Below are 12555 nucleotides of genomic sequence, written 5' to 3'. Positions count from 1 at the left end.
TGGCCCTCACTGATGTGTATCTGGAGCACAGCACACAGCCCCTCTCCTTCCTCCTTCAGTGTACCTCGCCTTTCAGGTCATTTTTGCGAAGTGCTTTGTGTGCAATTTTGCAAGCACTTTTCTTGAATCAGCAGTTGCCACAGCTGGGGGCTGTTGTGGTTTTGCCCTTCCAGACTTGGTGGTTTGAATCCTAGAAAGTCAGGGATTCCATCCACAATTTGTGGTGTTTTGATCGAGGAGCCCATGTAGCCGGAAGGAAAGTGGCTGTTACCCAAAGCTTTGGAAAGCCGAGCTCTGAGTGGTGTCTGGATGGAGACATGAAAGGACACGAAGATGTGATGAGGGGTCTGCTTTGTACGCTGAACCCGCGCCTGCCCTACAGGGTCCTGCAGTACCTGCTGTACCTCTCTAGCAGGATCAGTCCTGCAAAAGTCCCTCTGCTCACTCCTGTGCTCCCAAAAGGGCCTGGGAAGGGACTGGAAAACCCGGGAAAGTTTTGCCTCTGATTTGCTCTGCAACGTGTGCACACGCCTCTGCCTTCAGATAAGGACAGCCCAAGCCTGTTTGGTGGGAACCACCCTCTGTGATAAGAGCACATGTTGACTCAGGAGATTAGACCTGTCCACCGCTCTGTGTTTCTATAAAGTGTATTTATTAGCAAAAGAGCAGCCCAAAGGACAAAGAAAAAAAAAAAAAACAAAACCAAACAACAAAACAAACATATAGAAGCAGCCAGCACCCTGTGCAGCATTGCCGGCTCTGCAGGGAAAAACGTCCCCAGGAGGGCTGCATGATGGCTCTGCTCTCAGGAAAATGGCTGAAACCTGCAGGCGCTGGCCGCAGGCACCCAGGAGCAGCAGGTTAAGCCTGTGCTTCCTCTGTGGGTTTTTGATTGCAGGGCTCTCCTGTCCCCGGTGGCTTTTCTGCTTTTGAAGCCAGTGTCAGAGTAATTAAACGCTCCCAGGCAGGTGCCCAAGCCTTTTGCAACCCGAGATCTGGCTTTGTCTTGTCGGCCTGCTGGAAATGCTTTGTTTTAGGGTGTATTAATCTCTCACAGCAATATTTGAAGCGAAGAGGAGGCTTTAATCGGGGTGGGATTAGCACAGCCGGGCTGAGCAGGGAGAGCAGGAGCTTTCTCCCCATGTGCTGTTGCGGGGTTCCATGGGCTGAGCTGAAACCCATGGGCTGCAGTTTGCAGCCAGCCCCTGTGCTGAGGCACAGGCAGGCAGCAGGCACAGCTGATTTAAACATGAGTTCCAGGGTATCATTCTCCCCAGGGCATGTGAAGTAGGTCCCCCCCCCAAGGGCAAATCTCCGGGAAGGTGCCTGTCTGGAGAAGGGCTATGACTGTCCCAGTTCTTGGAAACAGGAGATAAACAGCCCTGTGCCTCGGACAGATTGCTGACCTTCCTGTCCCTGCTGGTGTGCCCTGTGACAGCCTCCTGCCCCAGGCAGGCTGTCCCGTGTCCCCTTCCAAGGGACGGAGCACGGAAGGCAAATGCCCGCAGTGGGTTACACAGAGGCACAACCTTGCCCGTCCCCCCGTGTTTTGTCAGACGTCTTTTGGGATGCACGCATGGCAGGGCCAGGCCCTTGGTCCGTGCGAAAAGCTGACTTTAACCTAGGGGAAAAGAAAAAGTCAGTTTGTATTTTTGTCTCCATGTGGCCAAAGAAAAAAGTCAAAATCTTTCCTGCAGCTAAAAAACCTCTGTGGTTAAGGTAATGGAAACAACCTCTCCTGCTCCCTTCCCTGCTTCCCTAGTGAGCGGCTTTGTATTTGTTCATACCTTCTGATATTTAATCATCTTTGGCCCATAAAGAAACGGTCAGTAGGGAGTGTTTCAGCACCAGCCTCTCCTTTAGCTCTGCTTGGCTCCGTTTGCCCACAAGAATTGCCCTGGGGCTGCCGAGCCCTCTGTGCTGTGCAGGCACCCACCCCAGCTCCCTCCTCGGCTGGGTGCAGTTGTGGGTTTGTTGGGTGCAATTACCTGTCTCTGGAGAAAGCACCTTTTTTGCCTGTGCGTGTCCCAACGGCTTTTACGGCTTCCTCCAGGTGTGAATTTGGAAGTTTCATTTATTACGCCATGATGCAAAAGGGGCAAAGGGGCCCATGACGATGCGCACCTCTCCGGAGGAACGGGTGCTGCCCCAGCCCTCCCTCCCCTCCTCCTCCTCGCCATTGGAGCCTGGGGGTGAAATGCCTTGTCCCTTGCCTTAGCCTTCAGCTGGGACTTGGGGAAAGAAGTGAGACCCATGAGAAAGGCTCGGCCGGGGCTGAGCTTTGATTTGGTGTCAGCAAGCGTGAGCTGGTGATGCTGGGACCCTGCCACACTGCCTCGGCCCCTGCACCCCGTAGGGTGCTGTAGAATGCCGTAGGGTGCAGTGCTTGCAGGTGTGGATGCCAGCCAGGTGGACAAAACCACGTGCAGCCACACATCGACATCTGCAGGAATGGGTGCAGGAATGTATGTCCACACGTACACTCCTATCCATAGGCATATCTGACATGAGCATTCACGTGGGCACCCCACACCTCTCCGGGCACATCCACCCTCTCCTGCCTCTCTGCCAAAGCAAGGCTGGCACCTTGGCATGGATCCGGCAGAATCATAGAATCATAGAATCATAGAATGGTTAGGGCTGGAAGGGACCTTCAAAGGTCATCTAGTCCAACCCCCCTGCAAGGAACAGGGATATCTCCAACTAGATCAGGTTGCTCAGGGCCTTGTCCAACCTGGCCTTGAACGTCTCCAGGGATGGAGCATCCACCACCTCTCTGGGCAACCTGTTCCAGTGTTCTACCACTCTCATAGTAAAAAATTTTTTCCTAATATCCAACCTGAACCTACCTCCCTCTATTTTAAAACCATTACCCCTTGTCCTATCACAACAGGCCCTCCTGAACAGCCTCTCCCCATCTTTCCTGTAGGCCCCCTTGAGGTACTGGAAGACCGCTATAAGGTCACCCCGGAGCCTCCTCTTCTCCAGGCTGAACAGCCCCAACTCTTTCAGCCTGTCCTCATAGGAAAGGTGCTCCAGCCCTCTTATCATCTTCGTGGCCCTCCTCTGGACCCTCTCCAACTGGTCCATGTCCTTCTTATGTTGGGGGCTCCAGAACTGGACGCAGTACTCCAGGTGAGGTCTCACGAGGGCAGAGTAGAGGGGGAGAATCACCTCCCTCGACCTGCTGGCCACGCTCCTCTTGATGCAGCCCAGGACGCGGTTGGCCTTCTGGGCCGCAAGAGCACATTGCCGGCTCATATTGAGCTTCTCGTCCACCAGTACTCCCAAGTCCTTCTCCTCAGGGCTGCTCTCAATCCAATCACCACCCAGTCTGTATTTATGCCTGGGATTGCCAGTGGAGGTGACAGGAGGGGAAGGGAGGTGTTTTTCTCGGTTCCCACTGAGCCTCACTTGGGATGCTCCCACCTCCCACCTGTGATGGAGGCAGCATCGCTCAAGGACAGCCTTGGTCTGCTGAAGAAGACCCACTGAGGGCCGAAGGCTTTCCCCCGGTGAGCAGAACTGCTCCCCGTACCCAACCCATGGCCAGCGTGGGTGTCCCTGTGGGGTGGCCAAGGCTGGTGGTTGGGTGTCGCAGAGCTGGGAGGGCTGGGGGCCGATGGGGGAGCAGCACCTCCCTTCCACAAACACCCTGTGTCTCTGCTGGCTCTCTGGGAAAATATTTGTCTGTCTGAGGCAGGGCTTTTTAAAAAACTCAGCATTTTCACCTGTGAGCTTCTTGCAGGAGACAGACGCGTACGAAAATAAAACCCCCAACCAAAGGAAATGCCCCCGCCCATGCGGAGTGTGTTTTTACCTCCTCATTCTCAAAAAGCAAACATTAGCAGTGAAGCGCAATATTTTAAATGGCCGTGGCAGAAAAAAGGCCCTCTGTTTTCCAAACAAGGTGCCTTTTCATTTCGAGCTTGGCGGCAGTGTTTCACCGGGTTGCCCGCTGGAAATGCAGACGTTGCCTTACGGCAGCAAAACGCTTCTTTGCATCCAAAGCCTCGGAGCAGGGAGGAAGTGGCGTGCGAGGGTGTTGACTGCAATATTTCCGCAGGATTCCCCTGGCCAGGTTGGAGACCACCGGCTGTTTGTTTGTCCTCTTTGAAGGAGACAAAGCCCCCGCCACGCCAAGCCCCACAGCTTGGTCGCTTCCGCTCCGATCAAGTGCGGCACCATCGGACATGGGGCTGCTGGGAGGAAAAGCAAACAGAAAAGAGGCCAAAGTGCTGGGGTTGTTATCAAGGGCCCCATCTTTTCAAAAGGGAGGAGAAAGCTGGAGCCATCAAAGCTGCTCCGATGGCCTTAGTCCCGATGGGAGAAGAGTTTAATCCAGCTTCTTCCCGCTCACAGTGAGAAGAGTTTCACCATCCACACCAGGGACAAGCCTCACCATACTCCTCCTCTCCTCCAGCCATAAGACAGACCCTCAGAGTGACAGTAGCTGGCACCTGGGTGCTGTGAAGGGCAGCATGCTGCCCTGGACATCCCCTGGGTCACCTTTGGGCCCTTGGGCAGGAGCAGCAGGGCCAGTCCACCATGAGCGCTGGTTTGGGAGTGTGATTGAGGCTACGGCTTGGGTGATAAGCAAGCCGGTAAGGATGAGATGTTCCTCTCTTGAGGGCACATTCATCCCACCTCAGTACAATATATACACACTACCTAAGATCCTATATATAATATAAAGTCATATACATTAACGTGTGTGTGTGTGTATACAGGTGTATGTTTTTTTCCATGAAAAAAAAAAAAAAAGTTTCAGAAAAAGTCATTTTGATGACATGAATTGCAGGGCTGGGCCACTGAGGGCCCACGAGCGAGTTCCCCAGGGGATGACCCCTTCGAGACGCCCCTGGTTGTGCCAACATCCCACTTCCCTCCCCAGCCTGGCCCTGCGGCACGGGAGCTTGTTGAGGGTGGCAGCATCTGCGGTGGCACCCAGACCTGCCTGGGGCTGGAGGCAGGAGGGTCCCCGGGGTGTCACCAGGGCTGTGCAGGAGCTGGTCCCGCGGTTGGGTGGTGTTTCCAAGAGCCGGGGCTGACGGGGAGCAGGGCATGAGGGGATTTTGCCGAGGCGCTCTCTGCATCACTTCTGCCACCCGAGAGGGCGAGGGAGGGGATGATGAGACATTTGGGGGCTGACTTTTCCGTGAAGTGGCGCGCTGCTTTGGTTAGCAAAAATCCCCAGCTCTCCCTCGCGCTCCCGCCCGGGGGGGTGGGTGACGCAGCCCTTGCTGGGAGTGACACCCTCCACTTGCTGCACCCTTCCAGTCTCGCCTGCCATCGCTGCCCCGCGGCCACCCCACTGGTGTGTCCTGTCACCTGCGGCCAGGCAGTGGGCTCGGGGCTGTGGAGGGAACTCGCCTGGTGTGTCTGGTGGGAACGATCCTTACATCTTCAGGATGGGAGAAGGGGTATTTTCCCTGCCCAGGAGGGGAGGCTGAAGCTAGCAGGACTCCCATGCCGCTGAGCCCTTCTGAGGCTGCCGTTTCTCCCAATGACCTTGAGGCAGAGGCTGGAGGCAGCCGGCTGGCTCCAAGGGCAGCGTGTCCCCGTGTGAAATGCCAGCTCTGTCTATAAATAACACCTGGTGTGGGTCTCTCCGAGAGACTGAGCCCTCTCTTCCCTTGTGCCGCAGGGCTCTTGCCCCCTTGTACAGATGGGGAAACTGAGGCATGGTGAGGTCCTTGACCCTGCCTCACAGCAAGCCCATGTTGCAGCCCTGTGGGTTTGGGTCACTGGGAGATGTTTCGCAGAGGCAGAGGGATGGCTCCCAGAAGGGAAGGGGACGATTTGAGGGGGGCTATTGCTCTGCCAGGAAGCTCCATACCTTGTGCCACCCCAGCTGTGCTCTCAGGGGAGCCAGGGAGCCTTCCTGTGCCCAGAGAAGGGGACCTGCAGGGGCCCGGTGTCTCCCACCCTGCAGAAGCCCCCCTGCCCTTCTCACTCGCTGCTCCCTCCCGGCCATATCTCCCAGGGATGGTGGCTCCTGCCCCACTGGGGACCTCCCAGGGCAATCGTAGGGGAGCACACAGGCCTTATCTGCAGGCCAGCCGCGGGCAGGGCTCCTTGCCATCCCTATCAGTGGGGTGGCTCCAGACCTGGGGCGGAGGGAAACCAGCCCCATCCCACCGCGCTGGGGCCAGGGCTGGGGCCGTTGCCATGACCTTGTGCTGGCCGTTGCAGGGAGCTGCTCGAGGGGTCCAGGACCCCTCTCTAGCCCGGATTTGCAGCGGTCCAGCAAGGCCATCATGCTGGGTGGTTCTGGATTGTGGTGGGGCATGCGCAGGCGGATGGTGGCAGCAGCCTCGTGTAACCGCCAGCAGGATCTGGCCCCCTCGTCCACTTCCACCAAACTCTCAGCAGTGGTTTCCTCACTGGGGCGAAGCCTGGGGGGGGCCAGATGGGGCCAGCACCCTGGGAAAGGCTTTCCTGTCCCTTTCACAAGTCTGGTTGACCTCCATGTTTTATTTGTTTCTCTTGCATCGCACCCACCCTCCTGCTTCCAGCGACTCAGCGGGGTGCTGCTGGGAAACTGGCGGGGCAGGGATGCTGCCTCTCCCCTAAACCCCTGGGGTGGGGGAGTACCAGGGTCATCTGTGGTCATGCAGAGCATGGGCATCCCTACCCTGAGGTGCCCATGGAGCATGGTTTCCCCAGAGGTGGGTGCCAGGCATCCCCCCACACCACAGGGTCCTATTGCACTCGGGGTACTGATCCTGCCTGGCACAGCAACTGGGCAGAGCGAGGGATGTCCCTTGGGAGAGGGGGCAGCCTGGACACTCTGTTCCGCTGAGCAGGGTCCGTCCCTCTGTGTCCTGGGACAGTGGTGGCTATGGATCACCAAAAGCTCGAGGTGAAGATCTTTGCTGTCCGTGTGTCCGGCTGGACCACAGCCTGAGCTGGGCGTGAGCTTCTCACTCCTCGATGTCCCCACCATCCACTCCCACCCAGGCTCTGGGTGGGAGAGGGGGGTGTGGGGAGGAACACGTTTTGGCCTCCTACCAGGGCTTTGAACAGAGGATTGAGGATTTTCCTGGCCATAGGGAAGCTGGCGATGATGGGCTGGGAGCCCGCTGTGCCCTCTGGGGTCAGCTCCTCCAGCCATAACCACAGGGAATTAGACACAGGTGGAAAAATTGTCTAAAAACCCATGCAAATATGTGCATTTCAAGCACTTTTCCAAGTATTGGGGAACGCTGACAAAGCAGCAGCGTGGGCGAGGGTCTGCTGGCTTTTGAATTTCGCCAGGATTTCAATGGTCAAACAGTTTTGTTTAAAATAGCAAAGCTAACCAAGGCAATGGGCAGATTTTCCAGTGCTGCTGCTGGCCCCACTGCCAGCTCCTTGGGACAAAAAAGCCACCCCGACGCTGAGGGTGCATGAGCCTTCAAACCACCCCTGCCCTGGGCAGGTGGGTGCACAACTCCTGTCTCATTTTTCTTCTCTCTTGAAGGGGTTTTTGGCAGGAAAGGGGCTCCTTGTGCCTGGTGCTGCTCTGCCCTGGAGCATCTTGGAGCTGAGGTGGAGCTGTTGGGGTTTGCCCGGAGCCTTGTGTGCCCCATCCCCCATCCTGCCCGTGCCAGGGGGTGCTCACCTGCTTTTGGCCCCTGTCTGTCCTGCCAGCTTTTGGCTGTGGTAGCAGCCTGTGAGGAGAAGAGTGACCAGGGTAGAAGGGTGGCCGTGGACCCTGGTGGCCCCAGGACCACTCAGCCCAAGTGTGGATAGGGCTGGAATAAGGGGAGAAGTTGGGAGGACCCTGGGCCACCCCATCCCACCACATTTCCCCTCTCCACACCCATCTCCGCCAGCTCCTCAGGCATGTTGAAGCAAGCAAGTTGCAGACATGTACCGTCCTGCCAGCGCACGGAGGGCTCAGGGCCGTGGGCTGCAGGGCTGAGAGCCCTCCGTGTCCCCAGGGGGCAGCTCTGGGGTGGTGACACCCAGCCCGATAGCACGCCGTCTGCAGCAGGACGGTGTGACGGACACGGCCCGGCCACCCATAAGGTGGGATGAGGTGGGCTTGGGCACAGTGATGCGGCTGGAGTCTTGGTGCAGGTGGAGGTGGGTCAGTGCTGCCGGGTGTCACCGGTGCATCCAGCACCAAGAGGGGCTGGAGAGGGGAGTGTGTGCAGCGATGGAGCCCCTTGTGCAGACGTGTGCAATCATGGTGAGACCAACTCATGCAGAGCATTGAGACGTAGGGCTGCCCCCCTGCTCTGGGCTTGGGGTCCAGGATGTCCTGCATCCCCTTCTTGGGCTGGTGGGATGCTCCATGCCCCACAGTCATACCTGGAACCTCAGGGTGTGCTGTGCTTGGGGGACACAGGGGAGCCAGGGCTCAATCAGGCTCAGGTAGATGGTGGTGAGAACAGTCACCATGATGCTGGAGCAGTGAGTCAGGGACAGACACAGGTGTGCTGGGCAAGGGGACCACCAATTGCTCCCGTGTAGTGGGTACCCATAGCTGGTGCTGTCCCTGGGGCTACGTGTAGGCAGCGGAACAGGCTCCTGCACGTGACAGCCTGGGCGGTGCAGCACGTGTGGGTGCGTGCTGGGGCACAGCTCTGCCTCCCTGGGCCAAGGATACGTGCAGATCATTGCTGTGGTGATGGACAACGGAGGCATGAGCACCAGGTAGAGGAGGGAGGATACCAGGACCGCCATGACAGAGCCTGCAGTGACCATCATGAAGAGGCAGATGCAGCAGATGCCGTAGGAGCCGATGTGTTTCTTCAGCAGTAGGCAATGCTGGTGAATCCTGTGCGGCACAGGGTTGCTGGGTGGAGGGTCCTCCATAGGTCCTGTGCACCCTGTGGGGCTGGGAGCACCCAGGGCTGTGGCTGCCCTCTGCACAGTGCTGCACGCACGGTTGTGTGTGCATGGGGGGCTGTGCTTGTGCAAGGGGTGTGCAAGGGGTGTCTGAGTGCACAGGGCTGGGTGTGCAGGACACACGGCATCACCTCCCACCCAGCCACTGCTGCCGAGGGAACATGAGGACATGTCCTGGACCCTGCATGGCACCATGGGGACCTCTGGCACCACAAACCACCTCCAGGCTGCCAAGGGGATGGCTGGGCAAGTGTCAGCCAGCACGGGTGCCCTGCTTTCCCAAGCCCTGGGGACACGCAGGCGCGTTGGCACGGGTGATAACCGCGTTCCCCGGTGCCCTGGGTCAATAACCGGACAGCCGAGGCGCTCGGCAGGGTCGGGACAACGTGGGGTCACACCAATGGGCGCCTGCAATGGTGGAAGAGGAAGCGGAGCGCCAGAGGCTGCTGGTTAAACAGGAACGAGGCGCGGCAGCCTCCCCGCGGTCCCTGCCCTGGGGACTCTGACCCCGCGGGCCGGCGAGCAAAGCTGAGGCAGGCGGTGCTGAGCAGCCCTGCAGCTGCTGGGACAGAGCCAGGGAGGAGCAGAACAGGATGGACCCCACCATGGAGCTGGCTGAGGACCCCAGGTGGGTGCTGGGGACCCCTGTGCTGCTTTGCAGCTGCGCAAATCCCTTTTTGGAGCAGGATTTGGGGTTATTGCCTCTGTAAAGGAAAGGAGATGCCTGGGAGTGAGGCGAGGTGGCCCAGGCACCCAGGGGATGCTGTGGGTCTGGGTGTCCCCATATCGCACTCCCCTCCTCCTCCGCAGGTTCCCCCGCCCGCTGGTGGAGATGCTGATCAGGAATTTCAGCGTGCCCACAGCCTGCTTCTCCCTACCTCCCACCTCCCGGCAGCTGCTGCAGCGTAGGTGGGGGGACTGGGTGGGCGGACGCTCCTCTCACCTCTGGTGGGAGTGGGACAGGGATGGAGGGAGCACAGGGGCAGGCAAGGAGCAGGCCTGATGCAGGCAGATGCTGCTGGGGTCTCAGCCTCCCACCCCATAGCACTGCCTGTGGGGATGGGGGTGTCCCAGGGAAGGCTGGTAGCAGGTGACAGGGGATACAGGAGCAGTGAGGCAGAAGCATCAGTTCTAGCATGGCCAGACGTGATGAGAGCATGGCCAGGGGCTTCCCAAACCTGTGGAGCAGTGGGTCAGGTGGCAGCTCCCTGCCACAGTGGCCTCCAAGGGGGACAGAAGAGGATGGAGCTGGCTTCTCACCCCTCCCCGGCAGAGCTGGACACAACCCAACTCACTATCATGGGCCTCGCCACCATCATGACTCTGCTGTCGGTTGCCATCTTTGTGGAAGAGGCTTTCTACCTCACCCGCAAGATCCGCTGCCCCATCAAGATGAAGACCCTCCGCTGGAGCAGCTCGGCCCCCACGGTGAGCTGAGGTGTGGGACCAGGGCCACCTGCGGGCTGCCAGGTGGTGGGAGGCGGGGAGCAGCAGTGTGCCCAGTTTGCGTCTCCCCAGGTCGTGTCTGTGGTCAGCTGCTTCGGGCTGTGGATCCCGCGCTCCATGATGGTGGTGGAGATGGCTACCACGTCGTGAGTATCGCCTGCCCCGTGGCAGAGGCACTAGGGAGCCTGTGGGGCCTGACCTGCCTTCCTCTTTCTCCTCCTCCTCCCCAGGTACTTCGCCATCTGCTTCCACCTCATGATGCTGGTCATGGTGGAGGGCTTTGGGGGAAAGGAGGCGGTGCTCAGCACCCTGAAGGATGTGCCCATGGTGCTCAGCACTGGGCCCTGCTGCTGCTGCTGCCCCTGCCTGCCCCGAATTACCATGAGCAGGTGAGGGAGAGCAGGGGCAACCCCCTGCCCCTGGGGGAGGGCTTCCACCCTCCTTCTGCTGGGTGGAAGAGACATCCTCGGGCAGGGACTTGGGGACCGCAGGGTGCTACTGGTGTCTCTTGCTGTGCCAGGAGAAAGCTTCAACTGCTGCTGCTGGGCACTCTCCAGTACACCTTCTGCAGGGTGGTCGCTGTCTTCCTGGGGCTGGTCCTGGCCACCGACGGCAACTACAACCCTGCTGATGTGAGTGCCCAGGCGCGGGGACAGGCAGGGGCAAGGTGGCATCCTGGACGGGGAGCCTCTGCCAGCCCCCACCTCACCCAGCAGCTTTGGCAGCCCAGGCGCGTTTTCCCTGTGTGCCCCCACAGATCTCGGCAGAGAGCGTGGCCCTCTGGATCAACACCGTGGCCGGCGCCTCCACCGTCTTCGGGCTGTGGGCTCTGGGCATCCTCTTCCGGCAGGCCCGGCTGCACCTCACCGAGCAGAACATTAAGGCCAAGTTCTCCTGCTTCCAGGTAAGCCCCCGTCCTGCCTGGCTCCCCCCTGGCTGAGGGGCTCCTCTGGCACGAACGGGATGAGGGGGCATGGGAGAAGATGGCAGGGCAGGAGCCACTGGCAGATGAAGGGCTCCACCACCTCGGATGTTGGTGATTGCAGATCCTCCTCCTCCTGACGGCACTGCAACCGGCCATCTTCAGCATCCTGGCCAACAACGGCAGCATTGCCTGCTCGCCACCCTTCTCCTCCAAGGCCAGGTCGCAGCGTAAGTTGGGAGATGGGGGAGCGGCATCACCTGCTCCTGGCTGAGCCCCTCCATCGCAGATTGGGGCGTGGGGAACAGGCATGATGGACACAGGTGGCTTCAAATGACCCTTCTCCTCTTCCAGAGATGAACATGCAGCTGTTGATCCCACAAACCTTCATCTTGGCAGTGGTGACGCGGACATTCTACCGCAAGCAGGACAACAAGCCGGGCTACCAGCCTGTCAGCTTTGCACCCGCAGGTGACAACATCGAGGAATGAGCAGGAAGGAGCAAAGGGGATGCTGAGGCGCAGGGTGAGGCGAGGGCTGCTCTGCCCTGTACAGCCATCTCCTCCTCCCCAGCCCCAGCCAGCTGCCAGCAGAAGAGGAGGCAGAGGGGGAACAGGCACCTTGGCACAGGGTGAAAGGATCTGAGACCTGAAGGCCACAAGACAAAGGGATCTGTGAAGCCACCTCCAGCCCAGGAGGTTCTTGTTTGGCACTGAATAAAGATAAATTTGCACCCGAGCCTCACGCTAGTGATTGGGCCGAGATCGTCTGCTGCCCAGGCTGGGTGGGAGATGACTCCACACAGGAGGACAAAGATGGAGCCCAGACCAGCACAGCCATGGCATGGGGCTGGCATGGGGTGTCCAACACCCAGCCGTGACACTGACATCTGGGTGCTGCTGGCCAGGGTCCAATGGTCAAGGCAATGCCAGGGCAGTGGTGTTTTCTTCAGAGACCTCTGGATGGGTCTGGCACATCCCTGGGGCACATCCTCCACAGCAATGGCTGCTCCCGAGAGAACAGTGGGAGCATCCGCACCCATCAGCCTGGGGTCAGGCAACGAAAGGAGCCTGGAAGCACCTTCATAACACAGGGCAATTAGTTAGTGCTGCCTTAACCAGCCTTGTCCAGGATCTGCTTCGGTAGCAGGATCTGCACACCACCAGCAACAGAGGTGGGGATGGACATCAGAAGCAATTATGACTTGCAGAAACCTCTGGGTTATCCTTCCCCCTGCACTGAAGCATCTTCACCCTCAAACCACTGCTCAGATGGCAGGTGAGGAGAACACGACGTGAGCTGGCTGTGCCAGGAAGGCAGAAGGGATCTGGCATATGCTGAGTAAA

The 12555-nt window shown here is 59.0% G+C and overlaps 1 protein-coding gene across 3 annotated transcripts; it reads left to right on the top strand.

The window, feature by feature from the left end:
• Positions 1 to 9393: 9393 nt before the first annotated feature.
• SLC51A (solute carrier family 51 member A) lies at positions 9394 to 12523 on the top strand. 3 transcript variants are annotated; one of them, XM_086618478.1, is made up of 9 exons: positions 9394 to 9469; positions 9652 to 9746; positions 10115 to 10269; positions 10360 to 10433; positions 10518 to 10676; positions 10808 to 10919; positions 11045 to 11191; positions 11334 to 11439; positions 11564 to 12523. In XM_086618478.1, the coding sequence occupies exons 1-9, from the start codon at positions 9435 to 9437 to the stop codon at positions 11698 to 11700; spliced, it is 1020 nt and encodes a 339-aa protein (XP_086474604.1). In that variant the 5' UTR covers positions 9394 to 9434; the 3' UTR covers positions 11701 to 12523. The 3 variants fall into 3 exon arrangements, with proteins under 3 accessions (XP_086474604.1, XP_086474603.1, XP_086474601.1); XM_086618477.1 differs by having other exon boundaries at positions 9419 to 9746; XM_086618475.1 differs by lacking the exon at positions 9394 to 9469 and having other exon boundaries at positions 9712 to 10269.
• Positions 12524 to 12555: the final 32 nt, after the last annotated feature.

Source organism: Tauraco erythrolophus, chromosome 11 (genome assembly GCF_009769465.1).
Source record: "Tauraco erythrolophus isolate bTauEry1 chromosome 11, bTauEry1.pri, whole genome shotgun sequence".
NCBI lineage: Eukaryota > Metazoa > Chordata > Aves > Musophagiformes > Musophagidae > Tauraco > Tauraco erythrolophus.
Note: the sequence above shows the minus strand (reverse complement) of the source record. Positions and strands in the feature narration are given on the sequence as shown.